Source organism: Protopterus annectens, chromosome 13.part0 (genome assembly GCF_019279795.1).
Source record: "Protopterus annectens isolate FY-2018-M chromosome 13.part0, PAN1.0, whole genome shotgun sequence".
NCBI classification, from domain to species: Eukaryota; Metazoa; Chordata; order Ceratodontiformes; family Protopteridae; genus Protopterus; species Protopterus annectens.
The window spans coordinates 435,649,940-435,667,816 of NC_056747.1; the positions used below are offsets into that span (position 1 = coordinate 435,649,940).

The 17,877-nt window shown below is 43.2% G+C and overlaps 1 protein-coding gene across 1 annotated transcript in view; it reads left to right on the forward strand.

The window, feature by feature from the left end:
* The window catches only part of LOC122787915, a 153,876-nt gene extending 137,314 nt beyond the window's left edge, over positions 1–16,562 (forward strand). Inside the window, exon 7 of the mRNA XM_044054841.1 lies at positions 16,452–16,562. Within this exon, the coding sequence (XP_043910776.1) occupies positions 16,452–16,481 (30 nt within the window). The 3' untranslated portion in view covers positions 16,482–16,562. The remainder of the gene's footprint in view (positions 1–16,451) is intronic.
* The last annotated feature ends 1,315 nt before the right edge of the window (positions 16,563–17,877 follow it).

Sequence of the window (17,877 nt, forward strand, 5' to 3'; positions counted from 1 at the left end):
AGTTTGCCCACTCATTTAGTAATTTGAATATGAATTCATGATTCATTTAGCATCTTTGGTACACATTAGTAGCACTGTCCAAAGAACTTTTGTTAAACAAGAGTACCCTTTTTTAGCAGGGAAGATCACCCTGAGTTGTACTAATGCTGGGTCTCTGTGTGGGGGAGAACTGCAAAGTAAATAGTTGAAAAATTGCTTTCATTGCTACTACCCATTTGACAAATGTACATGTCACGTTCTTGAATACATAGTCCTAGATTTTCTTAGTATGGCAATTAAAAAGCAGTGAAAGGTTTTAATTTTATATTGCAGCTATATTTTTGGGTGCTAGATTTGGGAGATCATGTGTCCTGTGTCCAAAGGTAGGAGTTAGTGCCACGAAACCAGACATTTTGGATGGTTGAAGTAGAACCATTGACAGATGTCAACAGCATTGGCCTCGGATCCTTGCATCTGCAGCTGACTTAACTCCAGAGTTCACATTCTGCATGGACTGACTAGCATAAGATTAATGGATTTGGGTTTAAATACTTCTAGCTTTAACATATTGTGTATTAAGTAAGCTAAATTATTGCTGAATGTGTGAATTTGCCATGTAGTACCCTTAGTTGCTTAGCTGGCATCTTGGGCATGTGCTGACTTGTAGTCTAGCAGTCTTTTGAGCTGAATACTGTGCTACTTGACCTGTTAAGCTGTCCTGTTAATCATCCTCTAGCCTGCCTATAACAATAGAAAGCAGTTAATGTTGTATGTACTATTATCTTTGATCCCACAACTAAAGCTTCACTGCATAACCCTCCAAAATGCTAGCTTGTTAACTATCTTCCCTTTTATCCTTGTGCCCTTGAGTCTAAATGATGGCTTCTGACAGTCAAGTGAATTAGAAGTCAAAATCTTCCCTTGCTTGACAGCCAGTAAGATAATGGTGAGACCGTAGGTAGACCTCCTTTGGACTCTGCTAGGGAGAAAAGGTTCAGCAAACTGGTGCCATCAACTAGAATAAACGTATCTGAACTTTGAAAGAGTATACATCTTTAAGGAAAAAATATACATCTTTAAGGAAAAAATGTCCTTCCATGTCACTGTTGCAGTATTCATAACCTAAGGGATCTCCTACAAAGTGTAGCCAAACATCTGGCCAGTACACCAAAGCTGGTGAAAGTCTAGAGGATCATCTGGCTGCCTCTGATTTCTCGGAAATGACCCTATTGGTGTCCAGCATGGATCTGACTTGTACATCCTCCTGAGGCTTTACAAATATCTGCCCCTTATGAGGGGGGAGCCTTTGCTTTTTTAATCTGAAAAACTAAGGGTGTCTGCAAATCCTGAAGATTCCTACTACCACTCTTATTGAATGTCATTGGGGTCTGACCCTACTGAGGGTTTCTTTGGGGATGTCTGCAGAAAAGACCATTTTACCTGTAGTTAGGATTCCGAATGGTTATGGCAGTATTCTAACTTTCAGTATGTTAGGCCATAATGGGCAAGTGATAAGAGATTGTCGAGACTACATTATTCGCCTTTTGGAAGTGCACACAAACATAAAATTTCAACCCTTGACATGAGCACCCTACCAAAGAAACTCTGCCTTTTAAGGAGATCTAAAACTTCTGAAAGCTGTCCAGGCGCTCCCAGAATACAAGAGTGAATTCTACTCCAAGTGGAGAGGACCTCAGACCCATTCGTGATCATAGTCTGAACCAGTTATGAAGAAGCGTTTCTGGGTGGTCTTGGTACAGTCCATCCTGCTGAGACCTCAAACAGGATTGGGTGCACTGTATATCTTCAGGTTACATCTACAGAAATTTGTTTCTGGGTAGGGGCCAGTTTGTCTCTGGCCTTTCATTTTTGGATTGAACACAGCCATCTAGGTGTTTACCAGATGAGTAACTCTGGTCGCAGCTCACATGGTGTGAGTAAGGATGGTATGTGATGGTCTCCCTGCAGCCTCTGCTGTGGAACATAACATACTAGGCAACCTCTTGCAGGTAGCATAACGTGCTTTGCCAAGTGCACCTTTAAACAGACAAAATACTTCTGCCAACATTTTCAAGCACCAAATTGTGCTCCCTTCCCAGAGCAAGCAGGATAGTACATATGGCATAACTTGCTCCAAATCTCTGCCCTCTGGGATCACTGTTAATGTGGTTATAGATTCCAACTGGAGATAGTCTTAACAGTGTGTCAGTTGGGACACCCTGAACTAAAAAGCAAAACTGTCCCCAGACAGGATTTCAGTTTCACACCCGATGGACTTCCTTAGGCCTTCATCCTTACTGTACCGTTTTAGCACTCATGGCATCTTCAGTGCAGATGTGTCCTTGCATATGGTTGACCTTGCAGATTTTGTAATGGACCCTTCAGAATTGGGAGCAGACCTTGTAAACCAGAAGATAAGTGGCATAAGTTGGCTTTGGACCATATCAACAGGTAAAACGGTTTGTCACGCCACATGCAAAACACCACAGTGACCAGATTCTCCACATCCTGGGGTGGAGGAGCATTAATACAACGGGACAGTCTAGGGAATGTGGACTTGCACATCAGTGTTGGAACAGGCCTGTAGCATTGCATGTATTTATGGCCATGGTGTGGCACGAGGTACATGTTCATACCCTTTCTGTCAAGGGTCACAAACTTATAGAAACACACAAACCAGGGTCCTCCACCATGATGGGTTGAGCAGACATACTGTTCCCACACGAATATCTGCAGAAATAGCAGTACATATTTTGGAAATAGATTCTCCATCTTCCAGTACTAAATGCTACAATTTCTTCAGCATTATTCCTCAGCTGGGACAAAGTCACTTTTTCCAATGATTGGCCCCCTGGTCTCATTTACGCCTGTGGCGATGACACTTGTAACTGGGTTTTTCAGAAAGCCAGAGCATGCAAAGCACAGCTTATTCTCATAGCCCCAGTCTGGACTCTTCAGATATTGTTTCCCTTACTGTGATTTCACCTTGCGGCCCCCTTCCAGAGAGCCCTTCTGACGCCCATCTGGATAGCCTTATCCAGACCATACCAGCAATTATGGTTGGGTGAATATAGTGCAACTAGGAGCAATTTGTTCCCTGTAAATTTTTGAATTGATTACTGGTCTTCAAAAACCTTGAAAATGGGGGGGGTGGCACTCTGGATTCTAAATGCAGATCCTACATTGTGCTTTCTCCCAAGCTAACTTTTTAGCAGAGTTTTACAAAGACAGTTGCTCTTAGATTAATGTTCATTTTGTCTCCATGATGGATTTGGGACATCTTCATTTGCCTCACATTAGATGCATTAAGGGCTTGAAGGAAAATTCTACTCTATACTCCCTAGGCCAGACCAGTCTTCTCATGGAATTTAAGTTTGAAATTTTAACCAGTACATTTGAATCCATGAATGCAACTCAAGCTTTTGCCATAAAATTTGCCCTGTTGGTCACTACACAGGATAGAATGTGACATTCAAATTCTGGTCGGTGTAAAGTTTCATCCATACAGTCATTTTGGAGTAATATCTTATGCCAGTAGTGGCCAAGGAAATTAATCTTCAATTTACTGGTTTTCATTCCTAAATGTAATTAAGGGGAAAATCTGCATCATTTGGATGTTAAGCATTTTATCTTTAACAAATGGCTTCAGGAAAGATGAACATTCGCCAATTAGGAAAGGTCACATGTCCAAGTTTACCTTGACTAAATGGTTCTGACAGCATGCTACATAGCTGCACTTTAGCAGGTATAACCTTTGCCACATGACTAAAACCACATCTGCTTTCCACCTATGGCAAACATGGTCTTGAGTACTTTGGAGCGTAGGCTTTTCAGAGCAACTATCCTTAAAGCCTTGCTAGCTTAAGCAACCTTACATCAGCTGGGGAATGTGTCAATTTTTCATTGTTTAGACAGGACCATTGGAATGTGTAATTTATGTACTTACAAGAATGTTTATCCTATCTATCTGGGCACCTGCTGCTTGCCCACATTCCCCCCTTCATAATATATCACCCAAGAGACGTAGAGGGAAGAAGTGTTAAGCTCCTACTAGGCCATACATTGCTCTTATGGCAAGGTTGGCTTGTTGGGCCTTACGCAATCTAAATTTCACTGTAGTGCAAGAGGTTATGGATTAGGGATGAAGGTTAAGCTTGAGGATGTTGCTGGGCAGGTTGGTGACCAGTCCAATGGCTCCATGTCCAGGCTGAAACCAGATGAATGCAATATTGTAAATGCATAACTTGGTCTGTCATTTATTTCTTTACATACAGCTATTACAGATAGTATTGCTTTGATTCATTCTTGTCCATCTTCATTGGCTAGGATCATGAGTGGTCCTGGGTCTAGTTTGCCCACTCATTTAGTAATTTGAATATGAATTCATGATTCATTTAGCATGTTTGGTACACATTAGTAGCACTGTCCAAAGAACTTTTGTTAAACAAGAGTACCCTTTTTTAGCAGGGAAGATCACCCTGAGTTGTACTAATGCTGGGTCTCTGTGGGGGAAAACTGCAAAGTAAATAGTTAAATTGCTTTCATTGCTACTACCCATTTGACAAATGTACATGTCACATTCTTGAATACATGGTCCTAGATTTTCTTAGTATGGCAAAAAGCAGTGAAAGGTTTTAATTTTATATTGCAGCTATATTTTTGGGTGCTAGATTTGGGAGATCATAAGTGTCCTGTGTCCAAAGGTAGGAGTTGGTGCCACGAAACCAGACATTTTGGATGGTTGAAGTAGAACCATTGACAGATGTCAACAGCATTGGCCTCAGATCCTTGCATCTGCAGCTGACTTAAACTCCAGAGTTCACATTCTGCATGGACTGACTAGCATAAGATTAATGGATTTGGGTTTAAATACTTCTAGCTTTAACATTGTGTATTAAGTAAGCTAAATTATTGCTGAATGTGTGAATTTGCCATGTAGTACCCTTAGTTGCTTAGCTGGCATCTTGGGCATGTGCTGACTTGTAGTCTAGCAGTCTTGAGCTGAATACTGTGCTAGTTGACCTGTTAAGCTGTCCTGTTAATCATCCTCTATCCTGCCTATAACAATAGAAAGCAGTTAATGTTGTATGTACTATATTGCATAACCCTCCAAAATGCTAGCTTGTTAACTGTCTTCCCTTTTATCCTTGTGCCCTTGAGTCTAAATGATGGCTTCTGACAGTCAAGTGAATTAGAAGTCAAAATCTTCCCTTGCTTGACAGCCAGTAAGATAATGGTGTGACCGTAGGTAGACCTCCTTTGGACTCTGCTAGGGAGAAAAGGTTCAGCAAACTGGTGCCATCAACTAGAATAAACTTCTCTGAACTTTGAAAGAGTATACATCTTTAAGGAAAAAATATACATCTTTAAGGAAAAAATGTCCTTCCATGTCACTGCAGTATTCATAACCTAAGGGATCTCCTACAAAGTGTAGCCAAACATCTGGCCAGTACACCAAAGCTGGTGAAAGTCTAGAGGATCATCTGGCTGCCTCTGATTTCTCGGAAATGACCCTATTGGTGTCCAGCATGGATCTGACTTGTACATCCTCCTGAGGCTTTACAAATATCTGCCCCTTATGAGGGGGGAGCCTTTGCTTTTTTAATCTGAAAAACTAAGGGTGTCTGCAAATCCTGAAGATTCCTACTACCACTCTTATTGAATGTCATTGGGGTCTGACCCTACTGAGGGGTTTCTTTGGGGGATGTCTGCAGAAAAGACCATTTTACCTGTAGTTAGGGATTCCGAATGGTTATGGCAGTATTCTACTAGTTTAATGCTTTAATGGCTTTAAAGCCACAAGGGGGGGGGTCTGCCTGCCCCTCCCTGGTTTTCCACTCCAAGACCAAGGGAACTAGATTCTTTGAGGATCTGGATTCTGGGAAGTCCCTAGCTTGCTCTTGATTCTTCCCTCTTGGACTATGCTTCAGAGGAAGGGGATTCTTGGTTTAGATTCCCCTTGGGAAGCTTTTTTTTTTTTTTTTTTTTTTTTTTTTTGGAGATTGCTCGTTTGATGGAGTTTAACTGGGGATGTGCTAAAATCTTAAGGAAACCTATTGTGAACTCTTCCAGATGCCATTTGCTGTCTTCCTGTTCCGACTGCCTTCCTGGATATATTTTTAGCAACTTCTGTGGCCTCTACTTTGCTCCCTGCTATCAAGAAACCTGAGTGTGCAAAGCCTGAAGGGTGAAAATTTAAATTTTAAATTCCCCTTCTGTAGTCTGTTCTGACAGCCTCCTGCCAAGTTGCCCCCTTTAGCTAAGGATAGGACTGTGGAGAGTCTGGGTAAAGTTTACACTGCTGCAACTTTATACTTTTGGGCCATCAACCTGTCATACCTGTATGACCAGGTATGTTTTTGCCCTCCTTTCTCAGGATTCCAAAGTGGTTTCTGACCTTCCTGACCTGAGGGGAAGGCTTCTTCTCTTTTCCTGTCAGGCTCTACCTGGCAAGTTTACCACTCTATCAAATGCATCTGCCTCCTCCAAGGCTGCTGCTTTTGGTTCAGTTACGAGGCATTACTGTTGGCTTCTTTATGCTTTGCCTGATGAAATTAAAACCAAACTATTTGCTCCTTTGGATGAATAGCTCAGCAGCAGCCCCATAAATATTCTACCTCACTGGGACAAGAGTAAAGCCTTGCAGGAGTTGGAAACGTATTTATGGTTTAATTCCCAAGTTTGAGGAAGTACCACTCAAATCTGGCTTTTGTTCATAAGCTGTCTCATTGTGGTTTTGCCTGCTGCCTAAGGGGAAATAGGATTCTAGATGTGTGCTTCCTATGTCTACTCTGACACCTTCATCCCAGAAACCTGCTTTTCAGGATAAGCCAGGTTCCAGTTGACTTCTTCCCCTTTTCCTTGGCCAAGTTCCCCATCCCTCTTTTCCCATCTTCAGATTGGTTAAGGATCATAAGACTGCCCATTTTCATGGGCAATGTCATAGTTTAGAAATACCCTCCCTTTTTGAGCATTCCTCCACTTCACTTCATTGGGAACAGCTTCCATTTTTCAGTGGCACTACACTTGGTCAAGCTATGCCTTTTGCCCAGTTAGGGAGGGTTTTTTATTACAGAATGTTTTTGGTTTCAAGAGAAGCTGGCACTGGAGACTAATTCTGGATCTTTCCCAGCTCAACATTTTTTCTCAAGATACTTCGTTTTGGATATTTCTTCAAACGTTTTACCCTTCTATTACAGGTCTTCCTGGATGTTGGATGCCTACCTTCATATCCCCATCCATTCTGTTTTCAGGAATTTCTCCTTGCATTCAGTTCTCTGCTTTGCCTTCTCTACACTGAGGGCATTCAAATGCCTTGCTCCTGTCATTGCTTTTTGTACGATGAGAGGTGTTCAGATCTTCCCTGTCTCTGAGATCTCATTCAGTATTCTCTGCTGTCCTTCAGGATCTCTGGTTTACTGTTTCTCTGCTACAGAGTTGGAGGTTCAGCATAAACTTCCCGAAATCAGCCCAGACACCCTTGGGATAATATTCCTCATTTGCAAGCTTCAGACCATTTCCATGCTGGCATCAATGCCTGTCCCAAAGGCCCTGTCTTGCCTTTTTTTCCAGTACCACCTCTGGCCAGGGAGGTTAACAGGGTTCTGATTCATGGCTTCCACTATTCCTATGCTCCCAGTGACAACTCTATATACAAGAGCATCAGTGGTACCTAGTCAGTGTAGCTTCAACCTTCCGACTTCCAGCACCCTTCCTTCCAAGCTCAAGCTTCAGTGGTGGATTAACATTCTCTCAACCTAGTTTGTTCTTTCCAAGCTCCCTTCCTGACATGAGCAGTTTAGACTACTTGTGGGGGGGATCCTCCTTTGGCCTTCTTGATTCTAGCTCTTCAGGCTTTTCATTCCCTCCTGCATCCCAAACCTCTCCAGTTTCACAAACAATACCACAGTGATGTACATCAAGCAAGGGGGTGCAAGGTCCTGTCTTTGCAGAATAGCTCTTCAGGTCTGGGATCTAGCTGTCCAGTATTAAGTTACTCTTTGGGCAATCTGCATTCCCCTTTGGAGCACAATGTAATGGATGGACTCTTTGAGCAGGTCCAGCTGTGTGCTGAGCTGGTTTTTGGCTGGTACCACTTATGCTCAGAGGTAATAGCCAACCTGCTAGCTGACTGCAGCAAACTTCACTTGTCTGTTTCCTACAGTCATCCCCCAGAATATACCTGCCACCATTAATCAGCCTACTATCTCAATAGAGCAAGTAATCTTGGTACTCTGTAGGGCCAAGAACGCAGTATCAGTGGGACCAGACAACATCCCAGGTTGACTTTTTTTTTTTTAAAACTGCTTAAAACCTTACCTAGTAGATGTACTTGGATCCTTTTTTAACCACAGCCTGTAAACTGGCTGTCCTGACAGAATGGGGGATAACTGTAATCCCTCTGCACAAATCAGGACCATCAGTCCACCCTGGGAACTATAGGCCGGTAAGCTTGACTAGCCTCATCTGCAAGGCCATGGAAGGGATCATAGACTTTAACAAGGACATTGGTTGGATCCAGACTTGAGATTACCCATTTCAGGTTGGTTAGTTATCATACCTGTTAGTCACCAAGGCCCTGGACTGCATACTGCCTATCTTGACCTAGCCAAGGCATTTGACAATCCCCCACTCAGCTATTGGAGAAACTCTCCCAATAAAGAATCCCATTACTAGATGGGTAGCAAACTAGCTCACCAGCAGGACACTGTCAAAGTGGATGAGTTCATCTGTAGGAAAAGTCCAGTCACCAATGGAATACCAGATGGTTTTGTGCTGGGCCACTTACTGTTCAGAATCTCTTCCAAGTCCAAGCAAACTTGGACAGCCTGTGGCTGACTTGTAAATTGAGTAGTCCACCAATGATGGACTGCTGACAGGGTTAATGCAGGCAAGTGATTGGTGCCAAAGTCTGATTTAAATCTAAATGCAAAAAAAAAAAAAGCTGGCCTCCCTGCTAAATACATTAAACAGCACCTCTATGTGTAGCCCCAGTGGTATGTGCTGGGTACTCTGGTTGATAACAATTGTTAACTTTGACCACCATGTACCTACAGTAGTAAGGAAATCCTGTGGCAGATCTTAAAGGCATCACATGTAGATCTGAAGATGTAATTCCATTATACTTGGCCCTCATCAGACTGAGTACTGTGCTCCCTCTTGCATGTACCTCATTAAGACACCTGCAACAAGTGGAGAAACCAGATGTTTCTCAAACAATTACAGGGTACACAAGTCATGGACTGAAAGCCCTATCACGTTCTGTCTCCTACAGGTTGGTAAGGGGTGACCTGTGCCTGGCTTACAGGGCACTCTGACCTGGCCCTGATGGGTATGCTATATATTTGTAAATCTAACTGCATGAGGGTCCCACTCCTGGGATTGTAACTTAGCCTCCTCATGAACAGGTCATGCAGGTGATAAATGCATCTAGAGGTTGCCACTTCTCTAACAAGCTTACAATTCCATGAAACAGCCCCTCGTTGGCCCTCTTCAAATCCAACTTGGATCAATGGATGGGTGACTACAAATTTACTCTTGGGAGTGGCGCTTGTCCCTTATGGACAGAGGAAGTCTGTATTAATTACCATAGACCCTTAACTCTTTGAACTTCACATTCCCACTAACTATTGGGGCAACGTGGGATAAATATGACTAGGGGTGCAAGGGTTCTGGGGCAGTTAGGCTCATAGAAGGTTATGATCTGTGTTCCTGGACATTGTCCATCTGTAGGGTATTCCTTTAGTAGATCCCAGTCTGAACAGACAACCTTTTCTGTTGGGAGTCCCAATAGTAGGTAATTCTGATGGTTTTGAAGTAGTGGGTAAAGAACCTAAATTTGCAGGCAAATTGTTTAAGGGATTGTTAAAGATGCTAAAAAAATATCCATGACCAATCTAAAGGTATGTATACTCGTGGTATCTGCAAGATATGCAGGTACGTTTGTCAGCCCATGTATAGCTTTAGCACATTTGAAGTATAATATACCCATTACAGATTAGTTTACCTGTAAAACTATAGGAGTATGTTGCATGTTCAGGCTGTCCAGGGTTTTACATGGGTATGACTGCTCGAAGCTTAGAAACGAGAATAAAATATCTATGCTATCAAGGTGAAAGACACAATGCTTTAAACATACTATGGGCTGCTCTAAATAGAAAAAAATATTTGTTCTCTGTAATGAGTCCCTTTTTAATAAGAGAATGAAGTTGTAAAAATCTGTTAAAGGTAGAAAAAGCATGGCAAGTTGGGCTTAATGCAGACAAATTTCCAGGGTTCAATAAAATTCGTAAATTGGGTTAAAATTTCGAAAAATAACATACATATGTTTTCCAGTTGTAGCTGTGAAGTGTTTAGTATAAAGGATTTTTGTATTGTGAAGAAGTGTTGGACCTTTTACATTTTTAATAGGTTTTAATGGGGCATTAAGAATTAAATATTTGTATTGACTAAGGTTTTGATATGTTTGTGATTAAGATTTTCTCTGAGGAAGTAATTTCTTGAAAGCATTTTAGTAGGGTTTTAACGCTCAAGACAGTTTGATTATTCTGTCATATTACTTTTCAAGTCCTTTATTTTCTAAAAGGCTCTTCATGCCATCCTCCTCCCAGGGTTCTTGAGCTTTTGTACTCTCCTTTCTGTGAAGAATACTACAGCAATAAAATGGAAGGACATAGTATAATTGGGTAAAAATCTTACTAAAACAGTGGATGTCATTGTCTTCCCTGTTGCAGTATTTGCTCACTCTCCTGCCCCTGTGCTCTAGCCTTGTCCTCTTGCTAAAGGGTCTCTTCTCCCTTCTGGATAAACACGTTTTCCTTGTCACTAGGAACATTCCGATCTTCGTGTTTCAATGTTGCAGTCATTACATTTGGGTTATATCTGCCAGGGTAGCCCTTGACTGGCCCGGATACCAGAGGCTTAGTACGTCTGCGTCGGTTGCTGTTGCGTCAGGTCATCGGTAGTATAAAGGCAGCTGGCACCATTACATCAGTCTTTCTTGCTGCCGAGGCAGAAGCAGTTTGCACTAATGCTGGTTGGCCGCAACCTGAGTTTCGTCTTCTGAATGAAGCTGAAGTCTGGAAAACTACCCCATTGGGATCCTTTTGTCTTGCACTAATCTGTCAGAAAGTTAACAGTTGTTTTGCCTGTGGAAAGCAAATACCACACAAACTTTCTTTCTTACTGCGTCACTGACTTCCCCCGCTGTCGCTTTTGTGCTTTGTTCCCAACCAGAACTATGTTGGGCCCTTGTGTAGCTAGATATTTTCGCTTGCAGTCCTCAAATTCTGATATGGCTTAGGTAAGCCATCCGACAGCAGATCTTCTGAAAAAACATAAGTATAAAGACTGCACAGGTCCAAGCCTATAGACTCTTTTGTTAATCTAGTCATCAGTTCTCCGGTCCTCAGTGAGGTGCTTTTGCAGCCCCTGATGCCTGCTTTTGTGGGATTCGCAGGATGCTACAGACACCCTTTTGGAGTCCGGTATGTTGCAATCCTCTTCGAAGGATCCCGTGGTGGTCTCCCATGGATGGGTCTGGAGCTGCTGAGCAGGCACCAGCTTCCGAGGAAGTACTTTGCACTATCTATTCTCAACAAACTTACTACTTTCACATCTACTGTTGGTTCTAAAACTGAATGTCCAGACTACCCTCAGTCTAGAGGGATTCAGGGAATTCTTAGATCTTCCACAGCATAGACCCCTGGGCATTCCCCCAGTCGTGGATGTGGACTGTTTTCCTGAAATCCAATTTGAATCGGGACACCCTCTCCTGCACCCAGAAAACCTGACTGGTATTGGAGTCCCTGACTCACTCAAACTTATTTTTAAAAATCCTACTGCTGACCCTGAGGTAATTTCTCAAGGGCCTAAAGGAATTAAAGTAACCTCTAAGAATCCCACCCCCTCAGATGGGGATTCCCAAGCACTAGACAGATGGGATAAAGTGTACACCTCTGCTACTCTTGTTATCAGAACACTTAACTTGCTAGTTCCATATGTTAAAATTTCAACATACCATGGAACTCAGTTTTTTCCTTTCCTGCTTGTGCAGAATCTGAAGTTACAAGAGTTGATGCAGTCTGCAAGTCAAATAACTAAACACACCTTGCACTGTGGTTTTGATGCCCTAGAAGCTTCTTGCAGGGCAGCAGTCACCAGTTCTGTCCTTGAAGGCAGGCATGGCTTAAGGAACAGGTGTTGCCAGAACATGTTAAATCTAAATTGTTGGATGCACCCTTGCACAAAGACAACATATTTCGCACTAAGGCAGAAGAGGTCTTAAGGAGGAAAAAGCTTAATCTGTACAGACAGCTAAGGATTTCTTACAGGTTCAGCCACCCAGGTTCAGCAGGCATTGCCCCTCCAAACACTGTTCCTTTCCTGCTCCCACCAGGTCAGTTCAGCCCAGACCCCATGGAAGCAGACCCCCCCACCAAACAACCAGAGGGAATGCAGAGATTAAAAAAAGTGGAATTCCTCCACTTCAAAACAGAGTTCTAAGCCACCCACTCGTGGTAAGAACTCACGATGACTCCTCCCCAGTGCTTCCCTCTGTCTACCTTCACTTAACCCCTAGGAGGAAAACTCCTTTCACGCAAGCACCTGGGCCACCATTAGCAATAACTGCTGGCTCCTTAAGTGTCCCAGGGATACAAATTCTTTCCACACACACCCAACCCCAAAGGGTTCCCAGATCCCACTCCAAACCAGTGGGCAGAGGTGCAGAAGCAAGTCCTTTTCCTGCTTTGAGGGCAATAGAGCACATTCCTGCAGAACAGGCTAAGGTTTCTACTCCCAGACTTTTTCTGGTACCCAGAAAAGAGGGCAGCTGGCACCCCATCCTCTATCCATTCTAAACACATTCCTGGTAATACCAAAATTCAAAATGCTCAACCCTCCAGTAACTGCAACCCATGCTCTCAAAGGATGCTTGGCTAGCCACCCTAGATCTAAGAGGCCTACCTCCACATTCCTATCAGGGAATCATGCAGGAAATATCTACATTTCAGGACAGGCTCTCTGCACTTCCCTTTGGCTTATCTACTGCTCCCAGAGTTTTTCACAATGTCTGGCTCCGGCCATTGCCTTTTGCAGACAAAGGAATATCCAAATTTACCCATACATAAACAACTGCTTAATTCAGGCAGACAGGAAAAGCTGCTCAAGCACCTGGCCTTTGTAAAGTCCCTACTGACCTAAGGTAGTCAACGAAAATAAATCCAAACAAGTACCCACCCAAAGGATTATATTCTTGGAGCAAGGCTGGACACAGCATCCCAGATGGCATTCCTTACTCCAGAGAAGCAAACTTGGCTGACAACCAGACCTCCGTTATCTGCAAGGAAAATCCTGCAAGCTCTGGGGTTCATGGCATCTTGCATTCTACTCATTCCATATGCCAGACTGCATATGAGGAAACTTCAATGTTACCTAAAAAGCCTTTGGTGTCAGCACTCAAGACCTGGAAACTTATACCCATGATACCTTGCCTCAAAAGATTTTCTTTGGGTAGCAGCATGCTCACACATGGACTACCTTTCTCACCACCCCCTGCCACCCAGTCCCTCAACACAGACTCAGACTATGCCTGAGTGCATACAGGGCCACTGGAGCCCACAGCAAATCCATATGCACATCAGCCAAAAAGATGCTAGCTGTCCAGCAGCATGCATCGGGCCCTTCTCTCCCCAGGGGCTTTCCTAATCTAAACACACCACTGTGATGTGGTATGTCACAAGCAGGGACTGACTCATTCCTACCCTATGTGCAGGCTGGTCATGACCCTTTGGCAAAGCCTCTGCCATGCAAATCCACCTGTTAGCACAATTTCTGCCAGGTTCTCTGAACTCTGGCAGACCACTTAAGCAGAAATCTTCTGGACCCATGAGTGGCAGCTAGACAAAAGAACCTTAACCCTAATGACTCTGAAATGGGGCACCTCAAAGCTCGACCTCTTTGCCTCCCACACCAACCATCAGCTCAAGTTCTGCACCAGAGAGCATCACTGCATGCCTTGGGGAAAGTGGTCGCCCTGTCCTTCCCCTGGGTTAATCTGTCTGCCTTTCCTCCACTACATCTCATTCCCAGGTTACTAAAAACAAGGATATTTTTTAGTGCTCCAGACTGGCCTTACCAGCACTGGTACCCACTGCTGTGCAGCCTGTCCCCACTGCCACCATGGCATCTTACTCGGATCACAACCCTCCTGCCCCAGAGGACAGAATTCATGCATCCCCAATTGCAGATCCTAAATTTGGCAGCTTTGCTTATTCCCTAACCACTGATCAATCTGCCAACCTCCGTAAACTGGTCCTAGATGTGAGGCCAGATGCCTTAGCACTGGAAAGTCTTATGCTGACAAATGGAAAAGGTTCTGCACCTGGATTCTGGCTAAGGGAGCTGATACGGCACAGCCCTCCCTCTCGTCCTGGATTACTTAGCTGACCTGCTACACAGTGGTCTCCTTTTCCTCTTAAAATTCATGCCTCTACTACCTGTGCTCATTTCTCCACTGAGCAGTCCCTTTTCTTTCACCCTCTGATCAAACTAAGAGGGGCTAGCAACTTGAGGCCACTCAGAAGTACCTATCCCAGCTTGGGACCTTAACTTTGTGTTGGAAAAGCTCACCCTGCCCCCCCCTTCAAACCAGCGTCTTTAGCAGAGTTAAAATTTCTCTTCTGGAAGACAGCTTTCCTTCTGGCCATCACTTCAGCTTTCCTTCTGGCCATCACTTCAGCCAGAAGACTCTCAGAGCTACAAGCACTCGTGGCTATGGAGCCATTCATCTTCCATGCTGACAGGGTTTACCTTGGGACTAACCCATCCTGTATGCCCAAAGTGGTGTCCAGTTTAGCTCTCCACCAATCCATTCATTTGCCCACCTTTCTCCCCAACCTGCAGAACAAGGGGGAAAAGATCTGCACTTTAGCTGTGCACAGACAACTCTGACTCTATCTAGACAGAACTAAGTACTTCCAAGTCTGATAAATTGGTTAGTTTTGCTGCAGGGGCAGAGGGCTAAGACCTCCAAACAATTTCCAAATGGATAGCACATTGCATCCATTTCTGTTGCAAGCAATGTGGAAAGCCTCCCCCTAAGGGGGTCAGGACTTCACAAGAGAAGTCCCTGCCAGGGGCATCTGTTCACACTTTCACCAAGCATTACCACCTTCCTATATTCTTCAAATCAAGGGCAGAGTTTGCCACTGCAGTTTTGCAGGGCATCCTAACAAGCCCCTTGTCACCTTGGCTGCCTCAACCCTTTTCCTCAGCCTCCACCCTTTTCCTCAGCTTTGGGAATTCACCCAAGTGTGACTACAACAGTGAAACACTAATAACATAATACAGTTGTGTAAACTTAACATAAATGTAGATGGTGTATTCACTGTTCCAGTCCTGGTTTCCCTCCCTCCATTCCACTTTCTTCTCTCCTTACAAGGGACATTTTGGTATACTTTTCAGGTTCTTCCACCAAAACCTGGCTCCCACTTGGGCGCTCCTGACGGGGCAAGAAAAACTGATGTAATGGCTTCTGCTGCCTTACTTTATGCTACTGACTGTCAGTCCTGAAGTGACAGCAACCGACGCAGAAGTACTAAGCCTCTGGTATTCGGGCCGGCCAAGGGCTACCCTGGCAGGGATAACCCAAATGTGATGACTGCAACAGTGAATACACAACATCTACATTTAGGGTAAGTGTACACAACTACTTTCCTCATCGGCCTTTTCCAATTTGTGTGCACTTCCATAAGTCTCCTTTTATGCCCTACACCAGCTGCACTGAGAGCATTTGTGACTTATGATGCCTACAACTACTAAAGACTTTAGTATACTGGTTGGACTTTGCACTTTCCTTGGCAGAAGATGCCTTGGGTTATGAATACTGCAAGCGTGAAAAGGATATCTACTGTTAAGATTGTACACAATTGTACTTATGGCCAGTAGGCTGGTTCTTTTCTCTAGTGTAGGACTTGGCCATTCATTCAAAGTGTTAGAACTGATTAGAGGATTTCTCAAGCTGTGTAGTCGTAGCATGTCATGAATAGAGAACCCATGCCTAAAGGTTGGTGCAAAATGTTTAAGAGCTTAAAGGAAGCAAACCTCAGCACCTTTCCTTCCTAACAGACTCTTCTGAAATGTCCCAACAGTATCCAAGAGGTCCTACTCGTATCTCCTATCTTTAAGATCATTAAGTTTGACCGGTAAATAAGACAGGACTGTTAAAGACTTGTGTAAATGTCTGGTACCACCTAGCATACTTTTACAAAGTTGCGTTCTAATTTGTATAACTATTTCTGGCATGATGTGAATTCTCAACATTGTTTTCCATAAAACACCTCTCGTCTTGTACATTTGCACTCGTGGCTGAGGTTCTAGCACCAGTTCACTTGTGTGGTAAAAGAACAAATAAAGCTAATGAAATTTGTTTGCTTGGTGTAGATATCTAAATATTCTACTTTCTCTTACAGAATCCTGAAGGAACGATGGAAAATCAATGAAGAAAATTTGTTGTAAATTGTGTAGTTAGTAAAATGTTGTGCAATTTTTTCACTGAATGAAATAAAATGAGTATCCCTGTGTATATTGTCTTTGTTTGGGGTGAATACCATTAGCACAAGGGCTTTGCTGTAAGATTTTGACTTGCTTCAGGTTCTGCAGACTGCTGTAGACCAGCCAAGTGGTGGTGGTACGTTTTTGATCTACCAGTTGTATGCCGATAGTAAATGGTAACCGTAACAATTTCCCAGTTGAAAGCAAGCTTTTCAAATGGGATGTTTACTGAAGCTGTAATCTGTGCCCCTGTTATCTGGGTAGGTTTAAAACTGTCTTTAGCTGAACAAACTAAGGGAGGCGTTTTTAATAATGCATCCTGTCGAAGCATGCTTCACTGATTTGTATATTTGTGTTGACATGCCAGATGTGGCCCTTTGTATTTCATTTCCTCTCCTGTTTGTGATGTCTGATTCACTCTTCTATAGTTTAAGTACCCCCATATATGCAGTCTCCTAGTTTGTCTGAAGGATCACGTTTCACTTTACTATGCCTTTGTTTACCCATACCACTTTTTGTCCATTTCTTCAGTTAAATACTGATGAGATCTCACCACATGAAAGACTGCCTTTGATTACCTCATGACTTCTGAGCCTACTTCTGTGACAAACCTGGTCTACTGTAGCTTGCCCACAGTAACTGTTTTCATATAGCTTCTGACTCTGCAGGAGTGGGTGAAGTAAAGCATTATGAACTAGGTAGTAATGTATTGTTAAATGAATTGTAGCCTGTCTGGTATTTGTGTGAAAAATGCAGCGAGTATAAGTGCAAGTAACAAGTATGTTTATGTACTTGCATTTTTTTTTATTTAAAAATTTTTGCAAGTACAAGCAACTTAAGTCCTGCCAAACAAAAGCAAGGATAAATTTCCAGACATGATATTCAGAAACCATAAAAAGTAAATACCAAAAGTATTCCCCAGGATGTTAAGCCCACTGTAGCACAGTAGTGCTCACCATGTCATGTATACATCACTGTCAGCATACAACCGTGCAAGTTGCAGCAACACTGCACAAAAGCAGTCCGAGGTTGCAGTTACTACACTTAAGCGGCATGTATGCATAAATGCAAACTAATGTACACAGCCAGTAAATGTATTCACTGCAGCAACCTTGCTCATCTGTTTCAGATCCCTTCCCATACCTCAAAACCTCTTTCATAAGTCATGTGAATGTAGGATGTGTATTATATGCACATAGTGAAGGAAGGGACAGAGAACGTGTTCTTGTGTTATCTATCACCAGTGTTTGGTAATGGTAGGAATAGTGAGTCTCCAGGATAATCTGTGCAGTTGGCTGCCTTTTTGTTTGACCATACACTCCAATTTCATCAGTTCACTCAGTG